At 40.9% G+C, this 23,339-nt stretch overlaps 3 protein-coding genes across 4 annotated transcripts; 1 reads left to right on the top strand and 2 right to left on the bottom strand.

The window, feature by feature from the left end:
* The first annotated feature begins 1,096 nt into the window (after positions 1-1,096).
* LOC122993608 (protein lifeguard 3-like) lies at positions 1,097-9,260 on the top strand. 2 transcript variants are annotated; one of them, XM_044367916.1, is made up of 12 exons: positions 1,097-1,333; positions 5,936-6,241; positions 6,606-6,673; positions 7,102-7,166; positions 7,256-7,309; positions 7,402-7,452; positions 7,536-7,575; positions 8,263-8,300; positions 8,392-8,479; positions 8,606-8,701; positions 8,782-8,835; positions 8,957-9,260. In XM_044367916.1, the coding sequence occupies exons 2-12, from the start codon at positions 5,941-5,943 to the stop codon at positions 9,104-9,106; spliced, it is 1,005 nt and encodes a 334-aa protein (XP_044223851.1). In that variant the 5' UTR covers positions 1,097-1,333; positions 5,936-5,940; the 3' UTR covers positions 9,107-9,260. The 2 variants fall into 2 exon arrangements, with proteins under 2 accessions (XP_044223851.1, XP_044223852.1); XM_044367917.1 differs by lacking the exons at positions 1,097-1,333; positions 5,936-6,241; positions 6,606-6,673; positions 7,102-7,166 and having other exon boundaries at positions 7,218-7,309.
* A 494-nt stretch (positions 9,261-9,754) lies between these two features.
* si:ch73-71c20.5 (DUF4748 domain-containing protein) lies at positions 9,755-12,795 on the bottom strand. Its single transcript, XM_044367918.1, has 3 exons — positions 12,687-12,795; positions 12,120-12,426; positions 9,755-10,511 (listed from the first exon to the last, which is right to left on the bottom strand). The coding sequence occupies exons 1-3, from the start codon at positions 12,727-12,729 to the stop codon at positions 10,340-10,342; spliced, it is 522 nt and encodes a 173-aa protein (XP_044223853.1). The 5' UTR covers positions 12,730-12,795; the 3' UTR covers positions 9,755-10,339.
* A 437-nt stretch (positions 12,796-13,232) lies between these two features.
* mcm6 (minichromosome maintenance complex component 6) lies at positions 13,233-18,658 on the bottom strand. Its single transcript, XM_044367915.1, has 18 exons — positions 18,431-18,658; positions 18,129-18,275; positions 17,820-17,930; positions 17,449-17,536; positions 17,141-17,302; positions 16,844-17,009; positions 16,606-16,751; positions 16,351-16,501; positions 16,086-16,227; positions 15,843-15,984; positions 15,575-15,682; positions 15,220-15,375; positions 14,980-15,108; positions 14,730-14,894; positions 14,307-14,430; positions 13,845-14,060; positions 13,586-13,725; positions 13,233-13,438 (listed from the first exon to the last, which is right to left on the bottom strand). Exons 1-18 carry the CDS (start codon positions 18,526-18,528, stop codon positions 13,325-13,327), a joined length of 2,505 nt encoding a protein of 834 aa, XP_044223850.1. The 5' UTR covers positions 18,529-18,658; the 3' UTR covers positions 13,233-13,324.
* Between the last annotated feature and the right edge of the window lie 4,681 nt (positions 18,659-23,339).

Here is a 23,339-nt window from a genome sequence, read left to right as displayed (position 1 = left end):
ATAATAAAATATCTTTTCATTTCAACACTGTTGCAAATGGTGCATTATTTTGATAAAATGCAAGGGTACCAATAATTTCTGCCACATCTGTATGTGCAGACTTTGACACTAGAAGGCTGTTTTCACTTTCATCTGCTGAAGGAGGAAAGTTTCTCTGAGCTCATTAAAAATCAGATTTTAAGTAGTGGGCCTACGAGCATGTTTTGTGACATCACAACAGTTAGAAGCCAATCGTGGTTCAATATTCAACTTATACAAGTGTGATGTGGAAACTTGAAGCCTGCAGTGCAGAAACAATGAAAATAGACTTTACAGTGAACAAGGAGACATCTTGTGTTCACCAGTTAAACTCCTGAAGTGAATTTTGCATATTTATAGCAATTATATAGATTTTTAATGAGAAAGGAGTAAATGCCATTTTAATGCCATTTTATGGATTTTGATGGTAATTAGATTTTTTGTGTGTGTGTGTAAAAAAAAAATATATCAGAAACATTATTGTTCCAGCAGAATATTTTTGTGTCTGGAGGGAATCTTTAAGTAAAAAAACAAAAACCAGAGTGTAAAAATAATCCATTACTGAATGCATGCAGTTTAGCTTGATTAAGATACGTATGAGTAAATATGTCTCAGTTTATATGTAAAGTTAATGTGTAAACAGCATTGCACTAATAAAGCTGATTCGATTAATTCTACTACATCATAGTTTTGGGGAGTTTCTTTTACTAGAAATGTAATGTATATTATGGGCTTTCATTGTTTATGAAAAATATTTAGTGCAAAGTAGTAATTTCTGCTGTCAGATGAATGAAGAGGAGTAAAAAAATACACTTCAACTCTAGAATTGAGTAAAACACATGATTTCAGTAAATATAAATTCTCAAGTGCTTCATTATTGTACTTAATTACTTGAGTAAATCTAGCCAGTAGTTGTACTGCACCTTTATGCAGTAACATGAGGAGTACCATGTTAAAAATGAGTCAGCTCTTAGAGCTGGCAGGCCTTGTACACACACACACACACACACACTCACACACACACACAAACACAGATACAGATTCCTCTGGACTCCACCCTTCTATTCACTGTTCCAGGAAATGTTCTTCACTGCTCCCTCACATCTGGCTGCTACTGCTGCTCAACACACACCCGGACAGGCAGGCTGCTGTACAAGTTCATAATAATCCATTTATCAAATCTTTACATTAGTAGAGAGTGTTTTTGGTAAGCAAGGAGGGCGTGGTTGGCAGCAGAAAGCCTTCCAGTTTGCTCATTTTGCTCGGTGGGAATTAAAACAACCAGATTGTTTCTGTCCTTGGGATCTCTCTCTTGGTAAGTCTGGCTAATTTTAGGATGTTATGTCGTCATAGATCTTAATTATAAAGTATGATTTCTAGATTTAACTTAATCTGTTGCTACAGTGGTGTGATGGTAACGTCTGATAAAGTGGCCTTGCATGTGTTGATGCTTATTCATAGTAGTCTGGCTGTGTTTGTATAAGGTCTCTCACCTGAAAAGGCTTTTTGTAAGTTGAGGTTTACTCCTCAGCGAACGCAGGGTGGAGCGGGCGCAGTCTGTGTGCTCTGGACTTTTCAGCCTCATGTTTAAAAAGCGTGTCAGCCATTTCACTTTTCAGTCAAGTTAAAGTGATGAGTATTATTTGCACTTGAATATTGAAATGGGAAACTGTTGAAATGTTCTTTTGTTTTGCAAAACGATGAGGACACCACAAACATCCTGTTCGCTTTTATGTTCGGTGTAGTTACTCATTGTTTTGACTTGTCTAATTTTACTGCATTTATTGCCGCTGCAGCACAAGAGTTACACCCTTTTCACCACAGACATTTTGACTTGTTATACTGAAAAAAGCACAGGTGTTAACCAGTAATATTAGTGATGGTTTCACACCATTTAAGTTTCCCACTAAGCCATGACAGTGAGCCAGCATACATAGTGTTATGGCTCTAGACCAAAAACACCTAAAGGGAGTATAGTTGTAGCCAATATTAAAGGATAGGTTGACAAATTTTTTAGTGTGTCTTAAAACAACAGTCAGGTGTCCATATGAACAGTGAAAGATGTTTTTCTCAATGTAATCATTCCTCCTGTTCATACTGGCTGTTAAAAGATCCCCTTCAAATCCACTTTCAATGTAAGTGATGGAGGCCAAAATCCACCGTGTATCCACACGGTCATTTTGTGGAAAAATACATTTAAAAGTTGATGTGAAGCTTACCTGACGCTTCAGCAGTCTGAGTTAGTCATATCAAGTGGATATCTGACACATTTACAGTCTTTTTAGCATCAAATTCCCTCTTTATGTTTCCTCGGACAGTGTTTCCCTGTTGAGCTGTGGTGGAAATATAGTAACAAAAAGAGGGACTTTGGCACTAAAAAGACTGTAACGTTGAAAGACATCTACTTGATTTGACTCATTTGGACGACTGAAGCTTCATATTAGCTTCAGATAAACTTTTAAATACATTTACATTGCACAGAAAGAGGACTGTGGATTTTGTCCCTCATCACTTACATCATAAGTGCATTATGAAGGGATCCTCTAATGGTCAGTATGAACAGGAGGAATGATTACAGTAAGAAAAACCTGTTTCATTGTTCACTAATAAATTACACCTGTTAAACCTTTTGTTTAGTGGTGGACAAATTCCTTCAAATTCATTCAGCTTCCCCTACACAAACACCAACACTTATTTTTGAAGAGACAAACCATATTCACATTATGGTGAAGTGGCTGACCATTAGTAAGGTATGAAATGTGTGAAACTTATTGGGGTGGTGATGGGGGCTGGACCACATGTTTCACTTTGTAAAAATACCATCCCTAGGGATATTAATGTTGTCTTTAAACCCTTGTCTTGACTGAGAATAAAACTGCAACACCCTCCACCAGAAGAGGTCAATCTACTCTATCTTCAGCCAAAAGAAAAAATTACAATACCCTCCCCCTATTTCTGCCCCCCCCCTCCCGCTTAATAATTTTCATACAGTCCCTAATGATCACATGCTGGCTTTAACTTTACTTCAGACGGAAATGATAACAGAAACTGCTTACACAATAGCCCCCAGTAAATCAACAAGTTAATTGAATCCTAAACGTAAAATTGTAAACACTGATTTGGAAAGGAAGAGTCTGAAAAGTCATGATGATGAAGGCCGGACACAAGGAGATAACAGACAAAAGTTAAATCAGATCCCTGGACATTCTCAACAAAAATGATCAGCTTTGCCAAACCGGTTTTTACTGTACTTGTCTTGAAAGGTATTTCTGTTATTTTGTCCACCCACTTGGCATAACAAGCTGGACTTGTCTGCAGTAAAGCCTCGCTGCCAGTGATGGTGAAGAGATATTTGAGGAATTGTAGTTTGAGTAAGGCTATACATGGAGGTAAACAAACAGAGTTGTCACTGGGTGCGTACTTCACAACAGTGACTCAGAACCACATGATGACTTGGTATTAGTGGTAATAATGAAATGTAATAATCGACTCCACCAAACCACCAGCTTCAGCTTATCTTTCACTACAGCTTGCAGTCTCTACTGTCTACCACCGTGTGACAGACACACTGTGACAGTTTCAAGATATCATTTTCCCAAAGGAAGAGTTACACCCTCCCATTACAACACACACACACCTTAAGCCTTGTCATCTACAAACTGTCTCAATGAACGAAGAAGTTGTCCGCTCTGTGGCTCAGTCTGTGACTGTTTTACTGCAGATACTCTGAAGCACTTTTTCCATTTAGTGTTTTCTGTCCTGTTGCTTGGAGCTCGGGGTGTGATGTAATGGCAGCGCGAGGTGGAGCCAGCTCTTGAATTCCTTTACTGTTCGTATTCCCCTAAAAGTCCCAGTGAGGATGGAGCTCAGGGGACATTCGGCATTTTGTAAATAACTGAGCAAAAAGGAAAAAACTGAGAAACAAAAGGTTTGTCATTTTAGTGTGGTGGTAAAAGAGGTTTAATTTAGGTAGTAAAGCACTTAAAGTGTCCACTTACCATAAGTCTTTTAATACTCATTGCAAGAACATGGAAGAAAAAATAGGCCATTTGTGACGTGTGTGTGTGTGTGTCTGTGTGTGTGTGTGTGTGTGTGTGTGTGTGTGTGTGTGTGTGTGGGTGGGTGTGTGGGTGGGTGTGTGGGTGGTTTATTATTAGAAATTTCCCCTTGAGATGCATGTGGTGTGTCCTGAGCCTGTGGTGGTTTATGTGAACCACATCGCTCAGTAGAACCATATGTTCATTTTAACCTGATACAACCCCAAATGTATCCTACAGTATAAATCAAGATCAAATATGATTATAACCCCCCCCCCAAAAAAAAAGAAAAACTAAGTTTTGGATAGATGTGTGTGCTCACACACACACACACACTTACCAAACAGCCCAATACACAGATCTAAAGCCAGTCTGTGCTCTCTCTTAGTTTCTGAAGTAGGGTTGTGCATTTTAATAACTCTGGTTGTATTAGATCATATTGGTGATTTGTTATACCGCTGTCTGGAAATACCTTTATTTTCCATGTATTTATTTCAGAAAATCTACAGCTAACACTATATTACAATATGTACAGTTTTTTTCTAAAACGTTCTGTAGCATGACAGGAGATTGTATCCATCCAGGGATTAGATGAGAGCGCAACTGATCGGGATTGATGCAAGGGTTGGTAATGATATTTATGAGTTTTTTAAAAAGCATATACAACCAGTTGCCATGTGAATTATATATGTTAGCTGAAGGCTAGTATGCCCAGTTTGTGTATGCGCGTATGTGTAGAATCTAGGTTATTGTGATTTGATACTCCTGCTGACTTCTTTTTTTTTTTCCTATTTGTTCAATTGCTTTCAACGGAAAATGTGATTCTGTCAAAGATGGATGCCAGTGCAACAATGTAGGACATCTGTTGAAATGTGAACTGCAAATAAGTTTGCACACACATACTCAAAAAAAAAAAAAAAAGTTGAATAAAGATCCCTTAAATTTGGTTATTAAAGAATTGTGACCAACATTTTACAGTTCCAAGATAAACTTGTGCTCTGTGGAGGACAAACTGTGTAATGGAGACATATTTCTGGCATTTCTCAACTGCAATTCGTTGTTACTTAAAGCTGCAGTCATGTTGTCTTTTTTGGTCATGTTGGGGTTGTGCAACAGACTGTAAACCATAAAGATGACATCAACATATTATCACCATATGAAGCTGATATGGCTATGTGTTAGCATACACTTTCGTATTTACACATCCAACAGATACAGAGCAGCATTAGCTTTCATTTGTAGTTGTGTGTCAGGTAACCTGGTGAATCTAAGTCCGCTACTCACTCTCCACCATTAATCTCCACCAACTCCTGAGGGGAAATAGTCAAGTCAAGTCAAGTTATGATCCACTATGTTCACCAGCTAGTTGCTAGCTTTGACTGTCTGCTGTTTGACTCTGGGCAGGTAGTGTACAGTTGTTTTTTAGAGCTTTTTCTCGGGAAACAGCTGCTGCTGTGGCCAAAAACGCTATGACAGCACTGAGAGTGAACTGAAACAATAAAGTTGCAGGCCGTAAAAACCAAAACAATTAGCTAGATGCCTAAACGCTCCGTAGAGCTGAGGGGAACTAAACAGTTTGGTGATGATTCTCTGTAGATTCATCAACTCCCTCACAGTCAGTCACAAAATCATTCCATGTAAATGTAACAATATTGCTCAGAGGTCGACATATATGCTGATACCAATATATCTCTGATAAGCTAAAATTGGCCATGGTGGATGTATCGGTCGGGCTTCCATCCAGACTTTATCTTTCAGATACTTGTGTTGTAGCACCTTGTTGTTTGTTCCCTGTTGCTAGGTCTCTGTTGTTGGCTTGTGTCCATAAAAATGTGAAACAGACATGAACTGTATTTTCTCCAACTTCCCCCTGCTCACAGGCGACATGTCCAGGTCAGACTACCCTCCAGGGTACAATGACTCCTACGGCCCGCTGTATGCACCTCAGGGTTACCCACCACCCCCAACATATGGCTTCAGTGGTCCTCAGCCAGGCCAGCCCTCTGCTCCCTACCCCCCTGGTGGTCCAAATGCCCCTCTGTACACAGGTCAGCCAGGGGGATATCCTCCCGGACCGTACCCAGGACAGCCTCACCCCGATGGACCTCCACGAGCTGGCTACCCTAATCACCCTCCCATGCCCCCCGTCATCCCACCTACCATACCAACAGATGTCTTGAGCTCTGGTAAGACTTTAGTGAGCTTAAAGGCCAAATGTTGACACTATAGTTAGAGGTTAAAAATAAAACTCTGTGATTCCTTTGTAGTGTGATTTTGACAAAAGTTTGGAGAACATGTTGTTGCACTTTGTACTAACATTTACAAGCTCAAATTTTAAAAGTTTGCATTTTAAAAGTTGGACATATGTTGCCTCTTTACACTAAGTGGTGGTGCCTGCATCACTGCTGAGTGATGACATGTATACTGTAGCTCTTTGTGGTCAACAGCCAGAAGTATGCAGTTCCCCCTTGCATGAACCTCTCCACAAAGTAATGTACTGGGACCACTTAGTATTGAAGTCCTCATATTTCTGCTCTACTGATGACACAGGTGACGAGTTTGCAGCAAGCGGCAGTGGTTGGGACAGTATGAGCATTCGGCACGCCTTCATCAGGAAGGTAAAACATACTTGTTACATACACCGTGCTGGTTTAGCTCCAGTTTCTGTCTCTCGTGTGTTATCATTACAATTCAAGTCATAATGCAGATGTTTTTTTTTCTGGAAGATAAATCCTTGGCAGAGTATCGGAGGTATAATCCCCAAAGACTCTTCTAACTGTCTGAATACATAAATATTACGTTCACTGCACAATAAAAAGATTTTAACGTGTTTTCCCAAGATACAACTATTTTTAAAATCCAGAGCCAGAACCAAAAGTTTTATTATTAGGTATATTTATATACATTAATTAAAGGTAGATTTTCATACATAGTTAAGTGTGGGAGACAAACTGGGGCCAGTGCTGTCTGAGGATGGACTGAGCTGCTCAGATGAGAGACTCGGGGGTGTAACGTCCTCCCGTTTGTCTTCATGTGTTTTTTTCAGGTGTATTTGATTCTGGCGTCTCAGCTGCTTGTCACCACAGCCATTGTGGCTGTGTTCACATTTGTGTGAGTATACTGAGTGTGTGTTTTGTGTACCTGTTTGTGTGTATACTGTTCATGTCTGTGTGCTGTAACTGTATCTCTGTTTCTCACAGCGAGCCTGTCAGAGTTTTCGTACAGCGAAACCAAGCTGTGTACTGGGCATCATAGTGAGTATCCCTCTGTGATGTGGTTTTATAAGAATCAAAAATGAAGAGTATGTGAATATTAATGTATTCATCGCTGGACTTTATTGTTTTAGTGCTGTGTATATCATCACCCACCTTGTGCTGGTCTGCTGTAAGGGCCCCCGGTGAGTTTGATTGCTCAGCGTTACAAAGAATATTTGTACAAGGAGTATTTATAAAACATGCTCTAATCCCATGCTCTCTGTAGGAGGAAGTTCCCATGGAACGTCATTCTGCTGCTCATCTTTGTAAGTCTGATGGCTTTTGGTTTGACTTATGAATGAGAAAATAGAGACACATTATAACTGACAGTTTTCTGGACTTGGATAAAGTCTAGTCTCAGACTAAATTACAGTAACTTTCCAGTGATTTGCATCTGCGTGTGACAGTGTTGTCATAGTTTGACTTTGATATCAGAACTATAAGCAGCGAGTCACCACATCTGACTCAGAGGCTGTGTTTGCATAGTGCACTTGGTATTTAGCTTCTATGTCTTTTATCAGCTCTGTCAGCAAAATGGCTGGTGGTTACTTCATAATCCAGTTTGGTCAGTCAGTGTTCGTGGACTGGTATTATCCAGCTTTATGTTGATGTCAATGGTGCTGTTGAGTCATTTCTAGATGCCAAATTTTGCCCTGAAGTCCAGCTCTACAACAATTGTGTGTTTTCCCACTTTTTACTGTATTAGTACACAACATCACACCCTAGTAAAGATTTTACAGGTCTTTCAGTTTTCATCACAGCACTATGTCTTTAGCACTGGGATATGTGTTAATATATTGCAGTAATATATCATGTATTTGTGGGGACCATGCCTTTTTTTCTGCCCAGTCCTACTTTAGTGTATAATTACAGATGTTTAGGTCAGTCATTGGACAGATAACCTTTTCTTCAAATGATGTTTTTGGTTCAACTCTTTCTTTATTTTTTTACAGACTCTGGCTTTGTCCTACATGACTGGATCCATATCCAGGTAAAACGAAGAGTAAAATCCATGCAATATGATCCAAACATCCAGCCAGTGTCCCTCAGTATTAACTGTGTGTTGATTTTTGGTTTTATAGTTATTATAACACAAAAGCAGTGTTTCTTGCCCTGGCTATCACTGCTGTCGTTTGCATCGCCGTCACCGTCTTCTGCTTCCAGACAAAGGTAGGATGTGTGTGTGGGTGTATGTGTCTGTGTGTGCAGGAGAGAGCTTATCAGCTTCAAAAGGCTGACTTGTATTTGTGCAGTCACACGTGTATTAACATGTCCGTCGGCGGTTTCTCTTTCTAGGTTGACTTCACCAAGTGCCAGGGCCTGTTCTGTGTCCTCGGTATTGTGATATTCGTAACCGGCATCATTACAACCATTGTGCTGTCTTTCAAATACGTGAGTAAGAGCTGATGTGAACAATAGAACGACACACTTTTTCAAGTTTCCATCATTGTAACGGCTGTTTGTTTGTGCAGATTCTGTGGCTTCACATGCTGTATGCAGCTTTGGGAGCCATTGCCTTCACCCTGGTGAGTATTTTACTTTGATGCTGGGAGCATGAATAACACCAGACCTCCATTTAAATTCTTCATTGACTCTCCTACAGACTTTCTTACTGTGTCATTTAAATGTTGCCTTTATGTTTTGCAGTTCTTAGCGTACCACACACAGCTGCTGATAGGAAACAGGAAGCACTCAATCAGCCCAGAAGAATACGTGTTCGCCGCGCTCTCCATCTACGTCGATATTGTCCAGATCTTCCTGTTCCTGCTGCAGATCATCGGCGCTTCGACCAAATAAATCCACGGAGGTGCACACAGACACCCTGCTGCAAAACCATTCCATGCTCTGTAAAACCTTTGCTTCGTTTCCAGTCAAAATCATAAAATCATGTTGTTCTCCAGGGAAAATTACTAAAGGGCTGAATTTGAGATTTTGTCATAGTGTAAGTTATTCCTATGCACAAAAAATGCACTTTTTCTAAAATATTTCTGCAACTTACCAGTGTTTAACAAAAGTACTAATACTACAATATCAAATAATATACAGTATCTACAGACACTGGAAAGTCAGTTGCAACATTTAGTCGCTCTTGCTGGACTGAAGGCAGACAGTGTCTGTATATTTTATATCTGCATGTAGACATGGTGCTATACATGAACTGTCTGTACAGAATGAGAAAATGAGCAAACATGTTTGGTCTAATCATCAAACTCTAATTTGCCACTGAAGTACAGCTCAGTGCACCTGATGACATCCTCAGATCTGCTGTCATCGGGTTCATGTTAGCGACCCTTTGCTGATGGTCTTTAATACATGTGTTGCTATGTTGTAACTATTTACATACATCACGAGTGCCTTAGCAATGACAAGGTTTCTGAAATACAGGGTTATACCCAATAAGCTTTTATAGTATTGTTAGATAATGTGCTTTTTGCCACAATCAGGTGTCTGTTTATATATTCTTGTCTTACGGTCAGAGTTGGGTGACATACTGAGTGCTTACAGTGTGGGTTTCATCATACAAGGTAGCACAATCAGTGCCATTGGGACATTTCTAACAGTTGATGAGTTCCAGCTTATGCAGCAGTTACTGGGGGGAAACGGTTTGTAAATATAAATATCAATGCTGAAAAGAGTCTTGTTTGCCTTTTCATATCAAATAAAGATATATATTTGTGAGTTTTGATGTGATCCATATACAGTTCCAACAGTGATATTTCACATTTTCTCCATTATATTTATAGAACATAGGCATCATGGCTAATAAATATTACATCATTCTCTCATCATTAGGAAAAAAAATTAGTCAAAATCTGCAAAGAACCGATTTCATGAATAAAGCCTCACGTTCCTTCCCAGATTGCCAACATCAGCTTAAAGAAGAAAGAGTTAAACAGTTCTGGATGTTCTTAACACGAGCTCATAAACTTGACACCTCTTCTATAATCAGTCTTTAGTGCAGGAGTCACTGTCTCAGTAGTGACATTCCGGATGTGGCGAAAATCATACGGTAGCTGCCGCACATGCACATCACTGGTCCAGTTTAGCACCCTCTGTTTGATGGCGGTAGCGGCTCCCTTCGTAGTCTCCCTCGTTTGACCTTCGCATCCTCTGTCGAACCTTCAGCTGCTTCAGTCGGTTCTTGTCCACTTCCCTTTTGGCCAGGAGGAAGGTGATGATACCCGTGGGGAGGCCTATCATCCTGGACGGAGATGAGGAAGAGAGAGAGAACAACACATATCCGTGAGCGTACAGAAACCGTCGACGTGTTAAAGTGCAGAGGGAGAAGACTGAAAAGGAAAGCAAGAAGTGTTTGACTTGTGGTTGGAAAGATAACACTAATGGAGTTCAGTCCATTGTGCTCAAGTTTCTTCTTATAATCCCATATGCTTATCTAAAACTAATGCAGTATGATGCAACAGCTCCGCAATAAATCCTCCCTTTATGAAGATTTTTGTTGGAACTTTTAGAGAGGTTCTAATTGAACTTATGTTATCGTGAGAGGTGAGTCTAATATTTTGTCCACTGTTTATATAAGAGACTAGAGATTATAATACAGATCATAATCATAATCTTTCTGAAGGTATGTTTTTCCAGGTCTGCTGTATGAGATTGTATTAGTTTTAGTGTGGTGTACCTGTACCATACAGTGTATAATCTGGCTGCAGCATCCCCATTCACTGACTACAGGTGAGCTCTGGAACATAAATATATTAACACCTATACTGTTTATCAGCCAGCCTGGCACCACATTAGTTGTTGGTTTCTGTATACCAGCTGTCACTGGAGACAAAAGCATTTCATAAATGATCAGAATGGTAAGAATGAATAATTTTGTAGCTCTGACATTTTGGCTGCCAGGGTTGTCAGTGAGGATAAACCTGCAGCAGTCCATTGTAGGACTGAGCTAAAAACTGTAGCAACCACACATATATGTACATTTCTTCCAGAACATTAAATGTTTTCAGTAACGTATTTCAAACTAATACAGCCACATGCTTACACTTAAAGGATAGATTCAGTCAGGTCCCCATATGAACACTGAAATGGGTTTTTCTTGCTGTAATCATTCCTCCTGTTCATACTGACCATTAGAAGATCCATTCATGATGCACTTACAATGGAAGTGATGGAGGCTAAAATCTACAAGCCTCCTTCTGTGCAATAATGTATCTAAAAGTTTATCTGAAGCTAATATGAAGCTTCAGCATCCAAATCAGTCAAATCGAGTAGATATCTTTCAACATTACAGTCTTTTTAGTCCCTCTTCTTGTTACTATACTTCCACTGCAGCTCAACATGAAAACACTATCCGTCAAGATATATTGTTTTCTAAAAAGACTAACTTTAGAAGATATCTACTTTATCTGACTAATTCAGACAGCTGATGCCTGCCTTGATTGCACATTTGAAGGGGATTTCTAATCAGTATGAACAGGAGGAATGATTACAGCAAGAAAAACATTATGTCACATAAACACAACCACAGTGTACACCGAGGTTCCCATTTTTTCAAGTCCATCTTAAAACAATGCCCATACGTATAATTAAAGTGTTTTTGTAAACTTCCTCCTGTCCACACTGGCCCTGGATGAGATGTCTTCCCAGAGCAACCCTAATGTACAGTACCAGTCATTCAAGGACATGGGAAGGTGTGACCAAGCTTTTGACTGGTACTGTGCGTGATAGAGATCTTTGACTACTTTTAGTTCAATTCTGATTCACATAAATATAAAACAATAATAACAGGAAATTGTCTTCCATGTGTACAGTTGTGTCAGGAGCATTAGCTACAGAAACAGAAGCTCACCAGGCATAGCCAATCTTCATCATGGGATTCTTCGCCTTTTTCTTGGGGATGTACTCCGGACCATCCTCATCCTCCTCCTCCTCCTGCTCCTCCCCGGCTCTCCTGTCGCCGGTGTGTGTGTTTGCTGTCTTGTGTGTACCTGCTGTGTTGTCTGTGTGTGTACTCTTCTGTGTCTCTGTCCTGGAGCTGCACAAGGAGGCAGCCGAGGAGACATGCAGCGGCCGATACCGAGCAGCCTGCAGCCGCAAACACTGACACAGTGCCGGGGTCTGGCAGCTCTGAGTGAGGAGCCACTGACCGGGAACACCTGGGGAGAAAAAATTAGACCTTTATCCTTCACTGACAAGACTTCTGTCCCATCGGTGGCAACATATGTGAGGGTTAAATAAGGCTAAAAACAAGGAAAATCACCTGCGCTCTCTAAAAGTATTACATCATAACTATCTGACGGTATTTCAACAAATTAATCAGCTACAGCCACTGCTGAAGGTCACTAATATGTTATTCTTGTTACTGCATTGTGGGTAACCTTTTACAGACGGCATAACGTTAATAAATTTGTTTTACCTTTTAGTACCGTCCTGACTAATGTCAAGTATGGTGCCGCCATGTTTGTTGAGTAATTTTATTCGGGCATGCGCAGTGACATCAAAGCCGTTACTACTGCCACCTAGTGAACAACATCTAAATCACCAAACTACACTTTTAGGAACAACACCACGCAGATTAGTTACTATGACAATATTTTATTTATTCAACATTTCCATTCACTCCATGTCATTTTTTTATTTATTTTTTTTTACAAAAAGTCATACATTATAACTTGAAACCATGCTGGTACGCCCCAGGGCATGCCTCTAATACACTACACAGTTAAAGATAAACAACAATTACATAATAATTCAGGGCAACTCCCTTGACTCAAAGCCAAACAAACAGAAGCCAGCAGCATATTTACAGAAGTAAGTTTGACTAAGAAAACACTTTAATCTTTTTTTTTCTTAAAGAGCCCCAGAATCTAATCTTTGTACAGTAGAGACAATAAACTATAAAACAAGTCTGATAACATCTCCAGTGCTACTATTATGTATGTGTTACATATGAGCTTTCAGAAACACCTCGAACGTCAGCTTTATTGTTGAAGTTTAATATCAAAAGTCATGTGGGTGTGGAGAAAAACCAAACAGAGGGACAGAGGGAGGAGTTTAATCTTCCAGGATGTAGTTGGGGTTGACGACCAGAACCACCTCTTCTCCTTCTGTGCTCGCTGACTCCGAGCCCTTCAGCCCCGCCTGAGACAGCTCGATGAGGATGTGATCCTGTGGGGGGGGCAAAGACACACATGCAGGATTTAGTATAGATGATCACATTTATATTTCACATGGAGATCTTATTCTACAGTTACATCCATATTTGGTTTGATATGATAATTCCTCTTTATCTGTATTATTGCACAGTGGACTCACGTAGTGCACCAGCCTGTGGATGACCTTCTCTATCAGCCCCTTCTTATTGACCAGCTCCTCCTCCGAGTCAATCTCTGCCTCAATCTCCTTCAGATACCAGTTCACCACCGCGCTTTTCTTCAGCTCCTCCTCCTCCTCAGCTGCACAGATCAGTGAAAAGATGATGAAAAAACAAAACTATATTCTCGTAGCAGATTACAAATTTTAAAAAGAAGTTAAAGAGGCTCTCTTCTCTGTATGAAGGGGGAACACTTCTTACCCTCCTCTGCTCTGCGCAGATGCAACACCAGCAGGTTGGAGATGCGTTGGTACTCATTGAAGGACAGGCGGAGAGATGGTTTGGGTTGGCTGCCGGGCTCGGTGTGGCCGTTCACACCGTTAACATGACCGTTGATGCCGTTGACGTGCCCGTTAATTCCATCTGCATGGCCGTTTACACCATTAACACCGTTCACTCCGTTAGGGACATTGTTTCCTGCAAAGACAAGTTGCATTAGATGAAACCTCATGATGCTAGTTGCTCATGTCCCCTCCCAGTACAAATACATGGAAGAAAGTAAACAAAAACTATTAGTAGATTAGTAGTGACGTAGGTTTCATTCATACACCTGCAGCTAAAGTGTTGCATCTTATCACAGTCTAGAACAAGAATGTTATGTCTCATTTTAGATTAATGTGTGCGTTTGTCTCTAGGAGGGTGTGTATTAGCGTTTGACAGTACCATCCTCCTGCTGCTCCTCGTCCTCCAGCTCGTCGTCCTGCTCCAGGTTGACGTCTGGCGTCTCCACTCGGATGATGGATTTGTTCAGAAGACGGAAAGCTTCCTTCACATGTTTGGGCTGCACCTGGAGACAAAGGAAAGGGCAAAGGTCGGGTTTTGTACAATGTAATATACAATAACATTTTATTCATTATTAGGAGCTTTGATCACATTTCTAAGCAAAGCATATTATAATATTAGTACTTTATGACACTGAGTCAAGTCAATACAAACTTGTTGTCACTATTCAAACACTGCAGTTCTTTAGCTGTCTACTGTGTATATTGTATTTTATGTTACATGCTGCATCATCTGTGCTAAAGTCCCTGTGCACTTATTGGTCAGCTCTGGTCCTAACAGTTACAGATTCCTCTTTGTACACACCTCGTCGCAGCAGTGCATACGTGCCATGCCCTCCGAGAGGCGGATCATGCTCTCCAGCTGCCGCACAGTTATTCTCCAGGCTGACTTGGACACGCCCCCTGAGCCGTCACGCTGACGAAGACGCTTGTACTGCTCAACGATGAACTCCTCCGATTCGCTGGAAATCTACAGACAGGGAATATTCATCAGCCAATCCATATTATAAATAGCCACATGTGATGCGACAGTGTCAGTGCTGATAGACACACACCTTAGGTTTGAACTGCCTCGCAAACAGCAGGTATCTGCGGATTTCATCCAGAGAGTACAGTCTGTCTACTGATTCCTCCACACGCGAGTGCAGGTCCACGATGCGTCTGGCAATGGCGTAGTCCGTCACCTAACACACACACACACACAGAGGAATTTATCAGTAGGACTAAAACATAATTAATGTCAGTCGCTCTTGACTTTGTGTGGTGTGTGTGTGTGTGTGTGTGTGTGTGTGTACCTCATTACAGTCGTCCACCAGGATGAAGAAGAGGTCGAAGCGGCTCATGATGGGGGCGGTCAGGTTGATGTTCTGTTTCAGACTCTTGCTGCGGTCGTAGCGCCCGCTGACAGGGTTGGCGGCAGCGAGGATGGATGTGCGAGCGTTCAGGGTGGCCTGGAGGAGACGGGGGGCAAAGTCTGGTTATTCAACTACAGAGATGACAGAGAGGCCTTCTTGCAGATATTGACTTAAAACTAACTGTACACAAATACAGAAAAAAACCCATCTTTTCTAGATTTGATAGGATTGGATTTGAGCTTTATGGCGCCTTAATCATATAAGATGTGGACGGAAGGCTTCCCGGCTGTGTTACCTTGACTCCAGCCTTGGTGATGCTGATGGTCTGCTGCTCCATGGCTTCGTGGATGGCCACCTGGTCCTTGAGGTCCATCTTGTCAAACTCGTCAATGCAGCACACACCCTGGAGGCAAACACTGTTATTGATGCAACTGAACACATTTAGTCATGTTCCATGTTGCCCTTTATAACTCGTCACACATCCAATTTCTTATTTACTCATAAAAAAATATATCATTTGCATCTATTGAGCTCCTGCACTGATAGAAAACAGAGAAACTCACATTATCAGCCAGCATCAGAGCTCCAGCCTCGATGACAAACTCATGGGACTCCTCGTCTCGCACCACGGCGGCTGTCAGACCAGCAGCACTGCTGGCTTTGCCGCTAGTGTACACCGCTCTGGGACTGAACTCCTCCACATGCCTACACACACACAAACAAATGCATTACTATTACGACTGTACCCAAGTGCAGACGACACTATGTGGAAAACGTGAGCTCTAAGTCATATTTATGTTACATACCTGAGGAACTGGCTCTTGGCAGTGCTGGGGTCTCCAACAATGCAGACGTTGATGTCTCCTCTCAGCGAGGTCCCCTCCATGGTCGTCTTAGGAACGCCTCCAAACAGCATCAGCAGGATGCCGCGCTTCACCTCGTCATTGCCTGTACGATTGGTGACCACATTCAATCAAAAAAAATCCTTTAATACTCTTGTACAAATCATTTGTCAAACTTTTAGAGTAGATGAAGATAACACAGCAGCAGCGGCCCGTCGACAGCACTGACCGTGGATGGTGGGGAAGAGGCTGGTGCACAGGTTGTGGTACAGGTTCTTGTCTTGGCTCATCTCGAATACTTTCTCCCATTCTTTCTCTGTCATCTGGCTCTTGATGCTCTCAGCAGTCTGCTCCTCTTCACGCAGCTCCTTCCCACCAAACTACAACAAGAGGAAACATTAATCAAACCTTCTTCATCTGGACAGGTGGAACAATAATATATGGGAATGGATGCTTTCACTGTTTGCATGTCTGCGTTTCTTACTCTTGGGTTAGTCGGGGCCACATGGCAGGCCAGGAAGGCCAGCTTGTATGACAGCTCTCTGACTCCCAGAGCTTTCAGTCCTCTCAAACCTTCAGCCTCAAAGCCCTGGCCTCCTCCTACACGGGTGCTGGTCTCTGCTCGCACACCTGGAGAGAATGCATCCACACAGATGGTCATGAAGTGTCAAAAACCCAACAAACGATCGTGAGTGACTCAAACAGCGCATTTGAAACCATACCCGGCGTCGAGAGCTGAGAGACATCCGGCACAACGACGAGGGTCCCGGTGAAGTCACAACGATCTCCGGCCTGAGCCGTCTCCACAGCCTCGGCTCTCAGGACGATCTCCATGGAGCGTGGGATGGAACCACGAGGCAGCTCCGCCTGCGTCTCCTGGATACGCACCTGAACACACACACACACACACACACACACACACACACACACACACACACACACAACAGTACGACTGGATCAGAAACCTCAGACTTAAGCTTTACATTTCCACGTAGATGCACATACATCCTCTCAGTTACCTTCTGGAAGTCGATGAACTTGGACTTGTGTGTGTCGAGGTGGAAGCGGGAGCGGTTGTTGCAGACGGGGTTCCTGCAGATGGTTGGTGGGGAGTATTTGAACTGCTGAGGGACATCTTTGATCACCGCCTGGCAGTCCATGCACAGGAAGGTACCACTCACCTGCAACCACAGAGAAGTCATTAAAATGAACATGCTGTAATAGAAAAGCTCATCGCTGACTTTATTTTTGCAAACGGAGCACCTTTGGTTGCTTACTCACACTCACTTTTGATCTATGTGTGTGTGTTTGTGGCAGGATGTCTTACCAGTTCAGGGTGTACTGGGTGCGTCCTCACCACCTGACCACTGATCCTCACCAGGGTGCCGATACGCATGGATGACAGCTCACGGATCCTAGATTTCACACAAGCAGGAGTCAGACATTGACAAACTCGGTTTGCTTAACAAATTAATCAAATTTTAGATTAAATGTACTTGAAAAATAAAATGATAGCACTATATAATTTCCACTGGAGCTACTACAGTATGTACAGTACCAAACAAACACACTTTACCTGCACACTAACAGGATATCAATATGTCATGTTGTATGCAGACACAGCGATCTGACATTACGTGTAAACAAAGACTGTGCACAGTGAACCAGCAGCTGATTGAAGCTTGTTTTGTGTCTTACTTGTGTCTGGTGGGGAAATCCTGGATGGCAACGTAGAACTCTTTATTGAGAGGAACATTCCCATGATCCCGAGCAAAGTTGCGCACTGCCCGACAGAGGAAAGGATGCACTCTGAAAACAGAGAAACCTTCATGTTAATCCACAACTGCCTCTGCATGACTGTAAATGCACCGGTACAGACGTGTGTGCTTATTAATTAGAAAACAAGCTTGACTAATGGAGCCAGATTGCAATAACAGTGCAGTAAAACAACATTGATTGTGTTATATAAGGTGCTTACATCAAGTGGGGTTCTCTTGGTTAGCTCACCTGTAATACTCCTCCTGGATGGTAGTTGCCAGCTCCTGGTTGAAGCCCTCCAGGTCTGTGAAGCTCACCAGCAGGGTGTTCCTCTCAGGCCTGATCAGCTCCTCGGCCTCCCGGACATACTTCACCTCCCCATCCCCTGTCTGGAACCTGCACACCGACACACACAGAGAAGGAAAACAATCAAGTATAACATTTTTACTCATAATCACATATTTACTGATAATCAGGTAGAAATGAACAAGCGGGAATCTGGTGTTACAGGCCGACAACACTACAACAAAGCGTGTCGCTGACTGACTTACTCCTCCAAGAAAGCCTGGAACAACTTCTGGCATTTTTCAGCCAACTCGTCCTTCACCATCTCCCCGGCATTCTCCGCGGTTGCTGTGGCAACATCCATGATGAAACACTATAAAACTGGAATAAAAGATTCAAACAGCTGAGATCTACACAGAGCCGTCCCGTTCCTCTCCGGACAGACACACACACACAGCACGCTGAAGTCCGGACAACACTGCACAGTTTCGCGCGAAAAGCGACACCACGTGACGTTTGGCGCGCCGCTGCCGGCCAATCGGTGATGTTATTCAAATATTCTCCTTCTTGTGACCAATCAGGAGAGAAAATGTACACCGACGGAGAGCCCTTCTCCTTTTTCCCGCGAATTATTTCCTGTAGGTTCAATAAAGTTGTGAGAAAAAAAACAGTGACGACAAGTTAAAAAAAAAATAAATAAGAGTGCTCATACTGTCTCTTGTTTGCGCGTGTCAAACGTTTGTGAAAAACCTAACCTAACCTAAACCTGACCTAATCTGAACAGATTATTAGAGATAATAGTTATAAAATCCGTCAACATAACGAAACATCCAGTTTTCATAGTGAACTAATCTATTGACACTGTCACTGTGAGCCCAGTCACACAGCTTCCTGTAATCACTAACTGTTACATCACTTCATATTACTTTTTACATTCATTATTATCGCAATTATTGTGCTTAATTAATTACAGAACATGAGGTACATTCTTGGGAACAAAATGCCAGGTGAGTTAACAACCAACGCATAAAAAATAGAAAGAAAATTAAATAAAATAATAATAATAATAATAATAATAATAATAATAATAATAATAATAATAATAATAATAATGAATACAAAATAAATATATAAAATGAATAAGACAACAGAATAATTAGACATTAAAAACAATACCCTCACAGACTCACATTCTTTATGAAAAACTGACCAGAGGGTTTTTGTTGGATACACTTATGAAACTAAGTTAAGATGATTATAAGATTGATGAAGTAAGCTTGTTTGTCATCCTTCCTGTTGTAACTTAAAACCCAAATGTACATGTCCATACAATAAAGCAAAAAGAGCCCTAAATGTAACATTAATAAACGTAGACACTTCTTGCCACAGTCTTTTAGTGTAGTAAAAATGCCAAAATAAACAAGGCACAGTTTCAGGATGTTCAGAGCAAAATGAACACAATACATTAATATTGCATATTGCGCTCCAGTGGTAACAGTAAGAAACTGCAACTCTACATTAAATTTATGGCTAACTCACTCTTAATATGCATAATTGTTATTCATATTAATGTAATTGTGATATCAAAATGTTCAACTCAGCTTTGGCTTTATTATTTAAAATAACAATAACATCAGTGTTGCTAATTAGTTAGTGTGTTGGACACAAATTTAATATAACGTTGCAGTGCCTCAAAATGACCACTAGAGGGCAGTGAACGCTTGTTTTTAATAACTCCATTTAACTTCACATCACCACACTAGCACCTCTACAAACTTTAATATATGTACTTTAATGTGTTTGCTAAGTATAGAATAGCAGCTGCAGTCAGTGTGGATTCATGCAGATTACAATGGGGGAAAAAAGTATGAAAACATGTCTACAAAACTTCAAGAACCAGTCCTGCAGTGTAATCCACTTCTCTGCTACCTCTATACCTCAGATATACTGTGGCCTTTTGTGTGGAGGTTGGAAACAGTGTATATTTTGCATATTTTGACAAAAAATGTGTGTGTTTTGTACTCAATTAGGATATGGATAGACTGCAGAGAAGTACAACATGCTCCATAAAATGTTTGAGACATTTCTATGGCTTTGATGCTTGTTTTTGCTGTGATTAACCACTACAAGAATCTAAGCTGACCAGAGCCGCCTTTCATGACTACAAGGACTGAGTGTTTGATATTGAAAAGATAGAACTTGTGGGAAGTATCACTTAAAGAGTGTAACAAACTCTCCTTAACAGCAGCACGTGCTCAGTCCAGAGAAGTCCAGTTCAAAATGTTATATTTGATATCTTTCTTCACTTATCACACAGTGGCATGCTTTTTTTGTTTTTCTTGGTATTTTACACATTTTTCCACACAGCTCACCACATCACATGACTTGACCCATGGACGTGAGCATCTCTACTGTACCTCTGGAGAAGTGTAGTGACTTTGAATGACCACTGAAAGGGGCTGTTGTCAATCAGGGCAAAGAAAAAGAGCAGAACAGTTACAGAATCATAGTAGTGATGATTAAAGTGAAACCAAACTGCCATCAGGGCCATCTCTGCAACACAATAATCAATTATGTGATAGATCGATGAACAAATCAGTTAATCACTTGATTAACAAAGTGAGAAATTAATTGATAACTGATAACAAAAGAGGCATAAATACATTTTAACCCCCTCCCCCCATTTAGAATACAATAAGTACTACATAAACAATTAATAAATGATTAATAACACACTATAATGTAGTTGGAAGTTGATGTAAAGACATTTTAAAGTGTTTATGACCACATCTGTCAACAACTATAACTCCTTGTAAAGCATGGAGCATAAAACACAGTGGTACCCAATCTGTTATCAATATTTCTATTGATAAAATATTTTTGTCTATAAATACTACACTCTCCTTGACAACTGAGCAAACTCTATTAGCTGATGAAGGCCATGACATGTAGCTGAAAGCCATGCAAAAGTTTACCTCAGGTTAAAAATCTTCTGTCAAAATGTTTTTTCCAAGGTCAAGAAGGAACCTTCATGATGAGTTTTGAACACATTCATAAACAAATCTGAACATGGCTGTGGTGTTCTAATTTGTTTATGTGCATAAACCAGTAATAAATGCTTTATAACACACAGTTACGGTCTACTGTGTATCAATCACTCTTTATTGGCTCATAAAAAGGATATGGAAGCTTAATTAGAGAAATTATGATTGTTGGCAAATAAATGAATAAGCATTTAAATTGTCTTTACAACAACAACTTAGTGTGTCATAAACTGTTCAACACTGCTCATAAACACTACGTCGGGGAGTTTAATGCAAAGTATAACAGAATTGGCCGCCATATTACAGCCTTCTCTAGTCCTGAGGCCAGTGCCTTGCTCAAGGGCAATAGCAGGATTAGTCTAACATGCATGTGTTTTAATGTGGGGCAAAGCAGGAGCACCCAGAGCAAAAAAACACAGAGAGGACTCTCAATCCTCACAAAAAGTCTGTACTTTGCAAGGTTCAGTCCCGGGACCATCTGCAAGGCTAAACACAGATTTCTACTCTATTATTCCATTAATTTCTATTCCTGGTCTCACATCATTCTCACGTCTCCATCTGTCGCTACGGTCAATACAAACACTCCCAGCAGGCTATTGGTTTCACCTGTCACATTGTATTAATCCACCAGGAACAAAGCAGGAAGTTATCGCAGGCCATTTGGATGCGGCCCAGTCTCTCTCTCTCCCTCTTTATTTCTTTCTTTGTCTTGACCTCTGATTTTCCCACGATTGTTCAGCTACAGGAAACTCAGCCTGTCTGACTGTGAGGGAACCTGACCATCTGTAGGCAAACACACACACACGAATCCCCTAAAACACACATACACAAGCACCATAAGAGCATCAGTATCCTGAAAGTTGGTAAGAGGCGCTTGTAGCAAGAAGGTTTCAATCCAAGACCAAAGAGTACGATTATTATGATTATTATTATCAACTATTTAATTGATTAACAAAGTGTTTTGTGGTGTAATCATGCAGCAAGCGTCCAACCAGCTTGTTCAGAAATACTGTTACGGCGATGGTGTCGGATGTGTGGCAACAGGTGAAAAAGGGCATGATGGGGAAATAACAGATGCAAGAGCAGCAGGATATGAAAGAAAGAAGGCAGAGATGGTTTAAAAAGAGTTGTTTCCTGATGTTTTTGTATTCAGGTGGTGACACATTCTCATTGTTTTAGTTGTGTACACCAGAAACATTCTGGATATGAATTGAAACTGACTGACTGTTAAAGGGATGGCTTTCATGTTCATTTTTTTATACATAGAAACCTATTTTGAAAGACATTTTGACTGTAGCTGGGGATCTTTGTTGGCTGTCATGTCCTGTCTCTCCCCACATTTCCTGTCATCTCTCTACTGTCAGCTCTCAAAGAAAAGCAAAAAAGGCTCCAAAAATATTTGAAAAAGATCATATAGACAAGGCAACCATTAAGCAGTGTGTTCTAGCCAAACAATGGAAAGTTTCTGACTGTCAGACAGGTAATGTCGGTCCAGCTGAGCAACTGTTTCACCAGACTGGAGGCAAAAACTCCCTTAAACAAGTACAAAGTAATAATGATAGTGGTACAAAGATGGCCGACGACACCAGGGATGTTATCAAGTGTCTGCTGAAGTCTGTGGGATCACAGGTGTCACAACATCGACTGCGAACAAATACTGAAAATGTTTTAATGGAAAAATCTTTGTTAACCAAGGAAACTTTGAAGTGTTTAAGTATTTGTCACCTATTGTAACTTTTCCTATGAAGACATGTTTTATATTATCTCAGCTCTGTTTTACTATGTTTTCAATCAATATCTGTTTATACACCAGCATCCACCTATGGAGGAGTTTTAGTTGTTGATAATTACAGTACAGTTCTTAATTTTAAAAACTTATATCTGCTTATAACGACATTATAGTGTATCAAAAAATGTATTTTTCTTCTTGTTCCTTCAGTTGGATGTTTGAGCTTCACTGTGCAGAATAATGTATGTGCAGAGTTTGATACTAAAAGGATGTTTTTACTTTCATCTGCTGACGGGGGAAGTTTCTCTGAGCTCACTTTAAATCTGAGTCAAACATATGTACCTTCAAGTATGATTTGTTGCATCACAACTAGTTTGTGGCCAGCTGTGGTCCAGTGTTCAA

The sequence above is a fragment of the Thunnus albacares genome, chromosome 12 (genome assembly GCF_914725855.1).
Source record: "Thunnus albacares chromosome 12, fThuAlb1.1, whole genome shotgun sequence".
NCBI classification, from domain to species: Eukaryota; Metazoa; Chordata; class Actinopteri; order Scombriformes; family Scombridae; genus Thunnus; species Thunnus albacares.
Note: the sequence above shows the minus strand (reverse complement) of the source record. Positions and strands in the feature narration are given on the sequence as shown.